Raw genomic sequence first — 13,591 nt, 5'->3', positions numbered from 1 at the left:
TATCTTTGGGGCATTGTGGTGTTGTCACTTATTCCTTACTAACAGCACTGAGATATGGCTCATATCCTACCTGCCAATGGCAGTGGAAGGCCACAAGTCTTGCTAGAACTGGGTTTTGTAGACTAGACACGGCTCTTAACCCCATGAGTTAATCAATGTGGTATGCAAAATTAGGCCGTCTCTTGGTATGTACTATGACTTCAAGTAGGTGAATTAAAACATTTATTCTTATTTCAGCAAGCAAGGAATTAAGCGAGTAAATCTTGACATCATGGGACGGAGGCACCAGAAATTTGGATATGGAAAAATCCTAATAGGACAACCTCGTTGTTTGTTTTCAGATGTACAATTAAGAACATTACAAAACCAGTATGACCCAAACAAGATTATGCAAAATAATCTGCGCTGTAAAATTTTTATTGGTGCTCTATTGGTGAGATGCTTGTCAGTAAGGAACAAGGCTAAGTATTTGTTTGCTAACTGTGATGATTTAGCTCTCAATCAATTTTGTGCTGAAACCGGCTATGACAAGCTGGTGTCGCTTTTAAGTGACTGACCGTCTTTTGTGTGATTATCATCACTGAGAATCTTCGCTAAGGCAGTGGTCCTTTAAATACTAAAGCACAATAAATGGCATTAGAGATTTTTTATTTTATTTTTAAACATGCTGTCGACAAGTGATATTATAAGAAAATCTAGCAGAAAAACTAATGGCTTACGGCCCGGTACTTCAACTTCAAGGGCTCAATTATCAATCATATTTTCCAATGTATGTTTTGCTGTTACTTGTATTTGTTTCATATAATAAAGTATTCATTTAACATTACAACATACAAAAACCCTGGTCAAAAGCAGCGATAAAGAAGCGGAGCAACACTTTCCTCTCTGCAGTCACATTGTGGTCGCACTCAAGTGACATTACAACAGCCTGTGTTCATTTAGAACAAATTCTCAAAAGCTGTGGTTTATTTAAATACACTTCTTTAATTGCAGTGACATCATATTCAATATTTACAAGGATTTTGTCATACAAAATTAAATTTTTGTCAGTGCCAATACCGAAGGTTACAATTCCGAAATATGATCAATTCTGTGAAATTGATAGTCAAATACTAGAAAACTATGTGACTGTGATATATACTGTGTGTATATGCCTATGATGTTCTTATAAAATAATGTACACTTTATACAGTTTAATATTGACTTTAATATTTTCTCTACCAAATCCTAAGAGAAATAAATACAGATACCTATATATTTAAGAAGTCAATTTATTGCAACTAAGCAGTTTAACCCGTCAACTCCCAGGTGTGACGTCACCCATAAGCGTTCTGGCTCAAATCTGAGCCGTGGGATCTGACAGGTTGTCAACAGGGAATTGGAACTGTTATGAAACTAATGAAGTAATGACAACATAAGTTCAATTATTAGACAATTAGACTAGGTGTCGATATGTGTCAGACCTTTCATGAAGTGTCTAAGATCTAGAGGTCACATAATGAGCAATTGTTTAGATTATATATCTATTGTTGAAGCTCATTATTATAAATGTTTTTTATACTATGTAGGTGCATACATATACAAAATACACTTAATTAGTCTTGATACCATTACCTATATGCAGCTATAATCAAATGAAACTAGCTCCTTAGTACTTACCTCAGAAAGCTGGGTAATACTAGAATTATTTCTTTAGCCGATAAGGACAAATACAAACTTAAACAACAGATAAAGTCCTTTATATATTGGTCGCATTGTTATTAGTTTTAATGAACTTTGCTCATATAAATGGGTTGTTGTACCTATAGCTACAAGTTTGGCCAATGAATATGGTTATGTGTGTATTTAAAGAGCTGAATAGATAAAAGTACCTATACTGAATTTCGTATATTGATGGCTAATTAAAATAAAGGGTTATAAATATATATTTTTTGCAGATATTTAATTACTTACAGTAACACTTACACCCGTGTGGAAATTATTAAATGAGCCTAATAGAATGCATTAGGTACATTAATTTTGTTCAGGTTATGGTGGTCTTGTTTATGTTTAAAGACCCTCTTTTCCGGTTTACCACACTGAGATACATCTGAGAGAAGACAACACAGCTATCGCAATTATTTATAAACCGGTGAAATGAAATACAGTATTTTTATGTCTAGGAACATTAGCAGTGGTGTGAAAAGAGACATTACAATATTCTACTTAAATGCTATATGTGCTTCAAGTGTCATAAGCTGATTGAGAGAAAATAATGTAAGATTTCAGATTTAACGAAAATTAAATTTGAAATTTCTTACAACATTTTGGAAATCCATATACCTACCGAGTTATTGGATATTATACAAATATCCTGGTGAAGTAACCCAGATGTTTTTTCTACATAAGTACTTAGATGCTTTTGCAAAAAATATTTTATCTATGTTTTCCTTCCAACTGAAACGAAATCTAAGGTATTAAAATTTAGGAAAAGTAGAAGGCTGTTAGAATTCGTGTAGTATACCCTTTACATGTATAGACTATTAACATAAACAGGCAACACCTAAGTTTGTACTCTATGCTACCACTCTACAATTCTATCCGGTTTGTCTGTCGTTTCCTCTCCTTTGAATATGTAAGGCTCTGCATAAGTAAATCCTATTTTCATATTTTACTATAATAATGTGACTGTTTTAAATCGTATTTGATCATCCACTGACATGGACGAAATGTAGTTTAATTTATGAGAAATTACAACTGCAATTTTGTTGAGCACAAGAAGCATTTTATTTCCGACGACATGCTTATATCACAATCCTTCGCCGCATTCCTACGCCGAGCCCTGCGCCTACGTCTGCTCAACAGGTTATGGGCCCAGTGGTGGATTCCGCGAGGATACTGGCAATTAGAAACCAAAGAAAGGTATGATTGTATCGAAGTGAAAATTTTGAGGTTAGAAATATCCTTCACGTTAATCACGTTTCACGTCGTCGTCGACTCTGTGCTCAACCAATACTGTCACAAGTCACAATGATGTTGGATGGAACACAAATGATCACAGGGGTGTGATCTCCCCTGTAAAATGCCTACACAATGATGCAACATGGAACCATGGAAACAGCTTGCTTCACTGACGAGTTGTCGGTGAAACCTACGCGTGCCCTAGTACTGCAAGGACCAGGAAGGAGTAGCACTGTGTTCTGGAGGACAAGAAGAAGAGGCCATCACGTTCAAGAATGAATATAGTAGCAAATGGTATTAAATTACTTAGTTATAATACATTTAGGGCCCTTTTATCTTCTAATGTCATCTCCAGAAATGCTTTCCATGTATTTGTTGTTTCAATCATTTTTCTGTATGTAGGACTTATTTACTTTGGGGGTTACATTTGTTACACTGTTGTTTTCCAAAAGGATCATTATAAAAACTATGATTTTCTGAAAGTCACTGGCAACCAAACATTTAATGCTTATAAGGAGAATGGTTTGTATATGGTACAAGTGCAGTGCGTCTTTGAGGAGGAGCATTCCAAGCCATTGCAGAGGCAAAGGACAGTGAATGCTCATACTGTGCTGACGGTGTCAAAGGACACCTTGCTAAAATGTCGATATCACTTGTCAGGATCAGGTATGTGGGTTTGTGGTGACGGGAAAAAGTGCATGTGTTTTATTTTCCAGAAATACACCATGAATGTTAGCGATGCGCCAACATCTGTTGGCAGTAGGCTCGCTACTCAACCCAAGATATATCCTGATGTGAATGGACTTATGCAAGCCAGTTTTTGGGGCGTAACTTGCATCTTGTTGGCCTTCACAAACCTTTGTACCCAAAGAACATGGGAATTGAAACAATATTTTAAGGTGAGTTCTCTTTTGTTTGCTTTTATATACATTATTGAGAAACTCTTTGTTTTGCCAGGACACATTTTTCATAGTAGGCTTGAGTTTTCATGCAATAAACTTGCCATTTATTTTGAAGAGCTTAGTATCACACACCTAACCACATTGCCTTACTGTCTAAAGCAAATTAATATTTTAAATTTTAATAAAGCCAAATCTATGCTGCTTTTATCCGGCCTGTGTGTTTTTTACTGGGGAGAGGCATCTCCTACCAGCGCACTGTCAGGCGGAGTGCTCGAATGCTTGTGGACTGAGTCCGTTAGTGATGTCAGCCGCTTATGCTATTTCGGTTTTGCAGCTTATAGATTGTCCAAAGGCTTGTGGACTGAGTCTGTTATTGATGTTAGCCACTTATGCTATTTTGGCTTTATGGCTTATGGGTTGTCCAAATGCTCGTGGACTGAGTCGTTCATCGATGTTAGCCACTTATGCTATTTTGGCTTTATGGCCCATGGTTTATCCAAATGCTTAAGGACAGAGTCTTTTATTTATGTCAGCCATTTGTGTCATTTAGATTTTACTGCTTATAGGATACTCAAAAGCTTGTTGACTAAGTCTTTTAAAGTTGCTAGTCACTTGAGCATTTTCGATAGTATTACCTACGCATATGTTTCTATTCAGTGGCTTGACACTAGAGCAAAGGTTCTTCTTTTAGTTGGTTATGGTGATATTTTTCAAAGATACAGCTTAATTGATCCGCTTTATCCTCATAAAGTTTTGCAATCATTTCTAGTCATTTTTATTGAGGATAATCTAATTGGAAAACTTGACAGTGGTAAAATTAAATGCAGAGCCAATTTCAATTTCAATAATCATAATTTTTATGACAAAGACCATTTTAATATTCAGATGCCCAATGATGAAAATAATTTTATTGCATTGAATAATTTTAATTATGACTATAATTTTAACGAAGTTTTAAATTTTTATAAAGTCATAAATAATAACTTTAAATCAGCTGATTGCTCATACACATTTAATAATGTTTCAGATGCAGAGTCACCAACGCGGTCAGCGTGGTTGCTGCTATCTGGATACTACCATGCGGATGATGTAGGTGCAAGTGACAGTCCCGGTGATGAAGCTTGCGTCCCAAAGGGCGCCGTGTCTTCTCTGCCGGAGTCATCACTTGACAGTTGTGACGAAGGTGATGAAGCTGGTGGCCCAATGGGCGCCGTATCTTCTCTGCCGGAGTCTCCACCGATTGACAAAGGTGATGAAGTTGGTGATCCTCTGGGTGCCGTGTATTCTCTGCCGGAGTCTGCATTAAGCGACAAAGGTGATGAAACTGGTGATCTGATGGGTGCCGCATCTTCTCTGCCAGAGTCTGCATCAAGCTACGAACATGATGAAGCTGGTGAACCCATAGGTATTGTATCTTCTCTGCCGGAGTCTGCATCAAGCGACAAAGGTGATGAAGCTGGTAATATGATGGGCGCCGTAACTTCTCTGACGGACTATGCAAAAAGTGAGCTGTCGCTGCCGGCTGCTTCCGACACGTCTAGTTCTCGTCCCGTAAGTAACATACAATTTTAATGTGTGAGCATCTGAGTCTGATTGTCTGTAACAGACGAAGGTGATGAAGTAGGTAGTTGTGCCATGTCTTCTCTGCCAGTCTGTACTAAACGAACCGACGTTGCCGGCTGTTAGCGACACGTATCGTTCACGTCGCTGCCAATGTAAAACACGAGGTAATTTGCCTGACCATATCAATAGGAAACTATAATGGCTAAAGGCTGTTCGTGAAATGCAAGGTGAGTGCAATTCTTTACCTAAGAATAGATCCTGGTAGACATGCCTATAGATGAACACATCAGGCAAGCCTTTACAATTTTACATAAGGTTGGTTGCTCGTGGCTACAGTCATTGACTTAACGCCTCACGGACACTTTTGCACCTTATACATTTAAGGCATAAGATTTAACAAACTTATTTATTTATTGTTATACCAGTGTAACACCTGCGATTCTTTATTTATGGCAAACTATTTACAGGCCATCTGTAGTAAATACTGAGAAATCATAATTTGTATGGCCTTAAGCAAACAAGTCACATGTATAATGCATATATATAAGTTTTACTCAACATGTGATCCGTGTATTTATATCATGAATGAAAAACAAAGGCTGAATAATGCTAATAATGCCTATATGTAGAATGTTGTAATTTTTAATGTATTATATTTAATTTTAAATTTTATTGACGTTTTACAACTTTTACAATGTTAATTTTAAAAATGTAACTAACATATGGGCTAATCTGATTTTGTCATGCATATATTTTATAGATTAATGCATTCACAACTTATCAATCTGAATAAGTAGGTACATAAAGTGGTTACTAGACTTATTTTGGTAAATTTTCTTTTGTACAGGCAATGAAAGAAGTGTATTGTACTTACCTTCTATACTTGTGTTTATTTTTCATTATTGTCTGTACTTCACTAAGTATTTTTGAAAATGTAGCCAAATATTATGTATTTAAACGCATGTAATGAGTCATTGGCGCATTGCAAAGCGTGTGCATCGTTACTTAATGAATGGTACTATAAATAGTGACATTTGTTTCATAAAGTTTTAAAAGTCAATGCATATGCTTTTGCAGAATGGGCTAATGATTTGTTTACAAGTCCCTACTGGCTTTATCCTTAATTTAGGCTGTTATGTGGGCTGTAACTGGGAGGCCAGAAAAGCGTTGTACTATATGTCACTTTCTAATTGTGAGTCTTGGTACATAGCCCTTGGAGATTATTATAGGAACATTTGCTTTGTTTGAAATTTCTTTGAAATTATCAACAAAACGTTGTGTTGTTATTTGTGATAGCCAAAGAGCTTAAAAGCTTTCTGTTTAATACTCCCATGAAAACAATTTAACATATACCTAAGTTATGTTTCTTTAAGACCTGATTTAAATATAGAGGGCTTGTTAACTAATAATATTGTGTTTGAAGATGTTTTGTTTTTCTTTATGTACTGCTAAACTATTTAAATTTATACAGGGATTGATTAAGATATATGTATTAGTTGTGTTAAAAATGTAATGCCTGTCATAGCCTGTTTTTCTGCATGTCTATGTTTATTGTAACAGATACTAGCGTGCAGTGTATAATTATAAGTATGCTTGATGTAGAGCCATACTTAGATTTTTTTTTTGGCATGTAAAGTGTAAGGAGGAGTGTTAGAATTCGTGTAGTATACCCTTTACATGTATAGACTATTAACATAAACAGGCAACACCTAAGTTTGTACTCTATGCTACCACTCTACAATTCTATCCGGTTTGTCTGTCGTTTCCTCTCCTTTGAATATGTAAGGCTCTGCATAAGTAAATCCTATTTTCATATTTTACTATAATAATGTGACTGTTTTAAATCGTATTTGATCATCCACTGACATGGACGAAATGTAGTTTAATTTATGAGAAATTACAACTGCAATTTTGTTGAGCACAAGAAGCATTTTATTTCCGACGACATGCTTATATCACAATCCTTCGCCGCATTCCTACGCCGAGCCCTGCGCCTACGTCTGCTCAACAAAGGCATCAAGGCACGGTCATTGTAACTACTCAGTTTACGAAATATTTATATGCATACCTATGTACTTACATATAATTGTATAGATTTGCGCCCCAGCTCTCATATATAAAAGCATATTTTATTAACTGGTTTCAAGTTTCAACAGCGTTTTATCCTGGTTACCCTAGTGTTATCCAGGAAGTGCCATCAGCCATCACTGAAGGAGAAGAGGAAGAGGAGAAAGGAGTACAGTACAGTGTAATCCCTTGCGCCCTACACCGTCAAGCACACACACACACACACACACACACACTTGAAATACTGGTGTATGTTATGTAAAAATAATTACATTAATTATTTTATGGCATCTGTTTCAGAAGTGCTTGCCGTTTTAATAGCATTACTTATGTAATGAGGGAGCTAGGTATAGATGTGTAAATAATTGTAAATCTGCTCTTGTGCTTTTATTGGAGAATAGGCTCTCCTCAAATGATAGAATTGAACACTTTATGAAGAACGTTTTTTCGATTACACAAAACTCAACCTTAAAGTGTGACCTAGTACCCTTAATCGGTCTTAAATTATTGATTAACAATGTCACCAACTAATAAAAATTATTCATTACAGGATTAAGAAAAAGTAAGAAATTACTTTATCACTTTTATTAGCTGTTGTGATTGTACACAACGTGCAAAACCCTGTCCTTGATAAAACATCAAACTTTACTGTTATTCTGATTGATAAATTTCAGCAACCCATGCTATCCATAGCATTATTTTTTTCAGGGAAAACACTAATTTTAAATTGAATGAGGTGTAAAACATTGATTACCTATATATAAATAACGAACAATAATATTCGTGATGGTAGTTATTAACTTGTTAGTGATTATTTATTGCCCTCAAAATCATGAAAAAATCACTTCCCAAACGATTTGTAGAGGGATTAAGTCAACTCTTAAAAGATTTATTTTTATTTTCACCACCTATTTAACCTGTTATGTGTTGGTGTCAACCGTAAATCGTTTAGGAGTTAATATTAGTGGAAGAAAAACATCAAGGTGGAGTGATTCTTGTACTTAATGATATTTCTCAATTTCATAATCATGGTTCCATCCAATAATTTTGGTAAATCCTTACTATGATAAATGAGAAAATAAGTGTTACTTAAAGGTGTAACCAGCAACACACTGCCAAGAGTTGCTTATACTTAGTTGTTGTATTCGCCAATAATTGCATCTCATGCTATCCTTTGATTTCTTTGATATTCCTATAATAATTAAGTTTTTATGTGGTATTTGGTGGTATAAATGAAAATACTTACCTATTACTAAATAAGGATCAAATTATTTTTGTTTCAACTATCTATATACTATACGATAGACAGTTTGATGAAATGATATCACTAGATCTCTAAATAATGTTGTAAACTAAATATACATACCTACCTATATTTTGAAAATAGTTACAGATAACTAAAAAGGTACCCAATTTAAAATGAAATAATAAATCATTGTTAATCAACGATTTCATTGTTATAATACAAAGCCAAAACAAACTTTGAATACTTATCTCTAAACATCTACATAGTTATATATCATTGAAGAAGTTTGTGCAGCGTAATAATAATTGGAAATTAAACGAACTTACCTGTAAGTGAAGTTCATTTCAATTATATTAGCTGCACAAACTTCGAAATGATAACCCATCCCACCCAGTACCCACGTTGTCCTGAGACAACCAGGGATTCGTGTACCTATAATCCCTGTCAAAGTTATGGTAATATTGGCTTTGCTGAATTGGGGGCCAAGTTGTTCCATCTATTGGCATATTCACTGCCAGCGTGAGCTACAAGCATAGCGGATACTATATGTTTTTTCCGCTTTGTAGCGATAAGTACCTAAGAATAGAGAACCCTAGCGGGCTACTGGCAGTGAAAGTGTTATGTCTTGGCTTGTTACTCTAAACTAAATGACATTGACAGTTGACAGCGCGGGAACCGTTCAACGTAGGAGTTACGTTCATAAATCAGATACATATTTTTAATTTTGGCTTTGCCTCTCTGTAACATTCATGGAATAGGCTAAAATGATAAGCGCGTACTACATAGTTATATATCATTTCGAAGTTTGTGCAGCTAATATAATTGAAATGAACTTCACTTACAGGTAAGTTCGTTTAATTTCCAATTATAGACTTTGGCGGAACTTGTCTAGCTCAATCTACAACTGGCTTCGCAAAGCCCTGTGTCATATAATATGACATTACTTACTTAGCGTTTGGATCTGTAGGTACTGTAAATAGTGCTAAAGTTGAAATTTGTTTAATAACATTTGTTACGGGCTTACGGCTCGGCCACGACGTTACGCGACTGGCGACGGCGGCGGCGACAACCAAAGGTGGGAGCGAAAGGTCCGATCGCTGTCTCTCGCTCCAACCTATGCCGCTGCCGCCGTCGCAAGTCGCGCAATGTCGTGGCCGAGCCGTTAGAGGTCCTGTGGATCGACAACCCGACACGTAATCAATTGGCATAAAAATAGGTACTAATACTTGTTCATGAAATTGGCTTCTATAGGCCTACACAGGTAGGCGGCACCTAAGATATATTATTGAAAAGTACCTACCTACTTATTTGCACTTTCGTCTCTCGTGGTAAATTCTAGGTATAAAGTTAGTAGAGGTAATAGCTATGTAATAAGTACTTAGGTCAGGTAGATTTCATTACAAGTAAAACTGATGTAGGTACATAGGTACTTACGAAGCTTGACGAACGCTTTTTTGGACAGTTCATGATAATGTGTAAGTAGATACCTACTTACATACATATTCCACGTTTTATTGAGAAAATTACCTAAAATGCTTATGCATAATATTATTATAATATTATTCGATATATATTTATTTCGATAATATTATTATTCATTTATTTATCTTTCCTCTTACGTTAGGTTATTTATAATATGAATATAAAAGTAAAATATAAAAACACTTACAAAACAATAAAAAATACATATAAACACATTATAAAAAACCTAACCTAGAATGCCGCCGGCAGCGGGGCAGGGCCCAAGCTACCGGTGGTCAGGGCCGCAGAGAGAGGAACCGGCGGACTATCCGCGCCGTGTCCAAGATCACCGCCTTCTGCATCTGGCCCTTGATCCAACCACCTAGCGAGAGTCTCTCAAGATGTTGGTCGAGACTCTTCGCTATTAGACCGTTCGCTGAAACAACTATCGGGACAATGATCGTCGAATCAACATCCCACATGGCGGTTATCTCGTGAGCCAAGTCTAGGTACTTACTGGACTTGTCCTTCTCGGCTTTCACGAGATTCTCATCATGGGGGATGGTGATGTCAACGAGCACGGCCCGGCGTTGCGCTCGATCTATTATCACAATATCAGGCTTATTGGCTACAATAGTCCTGTCAGTGATAATAGATCGATCCCAATAGAGCGTGGCACGACCATTCTCAAGAACTGGCACAGGTGAATACTTGTAGTACGGTACTTCGCGGTCCACAAGACCGTATAGAAGAGCAAGCTGTTGGTGAATAATCCTGGCTACGAGATTATGTCTGTGCAAGTACTCGCCGTTAGCAAGATGAGAACAATAATATTAATATTATTATTATTATCGTTAATGCAAACTGCCGGTTTAGAAGTTTTGCCAATATCTTGCAAAAATCTGGCAGAAAAATAATTTGTTATGTAACTGATTTGAACTAGATATTTATTATAGAAGCTCGTTTTATTAATTAACTTAAATTATTTTAATATTTAATTGAAACACTTTTCAAACATAACCATCAAGAAAATGAGGTTAGTGTCATTACGTTCCATTACATAATAATATATTGATTTTTTTTATTAAGAAAACCAATTACACTTTTGGACCTACTTTTTATACCAAGTAGTTCTTACAGTTTTATGTAATAATTTATATTATATGATGAAATACATTTAGTTTTTAGTGAATAATAATTTAATATTATAAACATTATTTTATTATTTACCTACGTGAAACGAATCGCACGGTTTTTTCTATGGTTTTTTCAACAACGCCCGCACGATGGCGTTCCCGTTGCATAATTGCGTAGTGATGCCCGCAATAATTTCGTCGTTCGAGCCTCATGCATAAAGTATCGATATTTTTTTCACATTGTATGATGTACCTACTAGAGCAAGCAAGTGTTATTTTAAACATCAAACTTGCACAATCTAAGCTAAGCTATCAAAATCACTGCCACTTAACTTGGTCTAAGTCTATGAACATAGTTGAAATGTGTATAGGTCATAGTACCTACATAATTTAATTTATGTAGGTACTTGGAGCCAATCACCAAACACGAAAATCGAAATTTTCATGTTTATCTTCTCTTCCCTTGTCAGTTCAGTTTCTGTTTACTAAAATGCAAAGTAAGTTACTGAGTATTGCTATAATAACCTTATTATCTACTTGGCAAATCATCACACCACATCACATCAGCCCTTTATCGCCCACTGCTGAGCATAGGCCTCTCTTCTAGTACGCCACTTGTCCCGACTCCCAGTCCCGAGTTAATCTCATCCAGAACTGACAAATGTGACAAACAACTGAAACAACTTAGCTAATTTAAAAAAAAAATTGGAACGTGTAGGTAATGTTCTGTGCAGATTTCTTAAACAAGGCCAATTTTTCGAAATAATCTAATGGTTTATAATTTAAAAAATTAACTTACAGAATTTTGCTTTTCTGTAGAAACAAAACTAATCGATAGAGCTTTGTATTGTATCGACTCTTCACTCTTATGCGCATCACTAAATTGACGCATGCGCCACAATTCAATTGCAATCAGCTGTCAGAAAGAACATAATCACGTAAAAAACAAAATTATTTGTGTCTTTAGATAATTCCCGTCAATATGGCGGGGCAAAATCCGGGTTCGCCGACTGACTTTCAGTACTTTTACGAGGATGAAGTGTATAAAATCAACAATCACGGCCAAGTGGTTTTCGGTCTGGTACTCGAAAACTATGAAGCCAACTCCAGCGACCAAGAAAGCGATATGGAGACACCCATTCAAAAAGGCGAAATTCGTGTTGTGTGGCACCCGTCAGGCACCGAACGTGTCATATCAGAGAAATCGGTGAGTGTGACTTCTAGAAATGGCATTTGTATCTTCTAGGTTCCTGCATACATGTGGTGTTTCATTCTTATTAAAAACATCGAATAAGGTCGCGAAAAGTGCATCAACCCCTAAGTGAGCGAAGGGTCGAATTATGCATGCAATGATTTCATTATGCATGAATGTCAGTTGTGGGGGTAAGGACAACAATTATGAGGACTCATTTAGCATGTTGATCTACCCACAGTTTGAAGGAAATGAGCAATGGCAATCATGGTTAACTTTGAAAAAGTTGTAAACTTTCAAGTATTTAAATAATACTTGAAATTAATAAGCTTCCATTCAGACAGTATTCTGCCACACAATTTAGTATTATTTCTGACAAATTGACACCTGTGCACAAGATTAAGTAATGTTAAAGATAGTGTGACATTCTAACTGATTATGGCTGAACAGTAACCCATAATCGACCGTAGTTATGCAGAAAATGACCAACTCAATTTTTTTATCAATGCAGAAAGCGACCAAAGTCACTGAGTTAGGGTGTAAGCCACTTTGACAAAAATAAAAAGTTGGTCGCTTTCTACAGAACTATGGTCAATTGTCAATTCAACCATATAGAATTGCAGTGTAGATAAGCTGGGTGGACGGCGGCCAGTGATGCCGGAACGAGGTTTATTAAGGCAATCAATTTCTAAAAACAATAACTGAAAATGCAATTATAAATTGTTGCTGTCGTGCTTACCAAAGCTGATATGTGCTAGATTTTTCATTGATAAAACCTTTGATTTGATTTGACTAGCTTGATTAAAACTGTGCATATGGGTATTTTCAGAAAAAAGTGTATCATTTACGCTTTATTAAATTTTGGATTATTTCTGCTCAGAATCACAAGGACCATTGTTTTAAAAAGAAAAAAATGGTCAGAAAAAAAACAATTTTGTGACATGTTTTCACATACATTTTGTAAAGTTAAAACTGGCATCTAAATTTTTTCTTATGTTAATCAATACCTAATTCTCATGATTCTGATTCGAAATAACCTTGAAATTCGAAAATAAGTTTATTATAAGTAGCTGTGGTGGCTGAA

At 35.8% G+C, this 13,591-nt stretch overlaps 1 protein-coding gene across 1 annotated transcript in view; it reads left to right on the top strand.

Annotated features, from left to right (window-relative positions):
* The first annotated feature begins 12,176 nt into the window (after positions 1–12,176).
* Positions 12,177–13,591, top strand: part of LOC134651154 ((E3-independent) E2 ubiquitin-conjugating enzyme) — a 43,428-nt gene continuing 42,013 nt past the window's right edge. The window contains exon 1 of the mRNA XM_063506190.1: positions 12,177–12,522. Within this exon, the coding sequence (XP_063362260.1) occupies positions 12,298–12,522 (225 nt within the window). The 5' untranslated portion in view covers positions 12,177–12,297. The remainder of the gene's footprint in view (positions 12,523–13,591) is intronic.

The sequence above is a fragment of the Cydia amplana genome, chromosome 9 (assembly GCF_948474715.1).
Source record: "Cydia amplana chromosome 9, ilCydAmpl1.1, whole genome shotgun sequence".
In the NCBI taxonomy this organism is placed as follows: Eukaryota; Metazoa; Arthropoda; class Insecta; order Lepidoptera; family Tortricidae; genus Cydia; species Cydia amplana.
The sequence above is the reverse complement of the archived record's forward strand: the minus strand, read 5'-3'. Positions and strand labels throughout refer to the sequence as shown.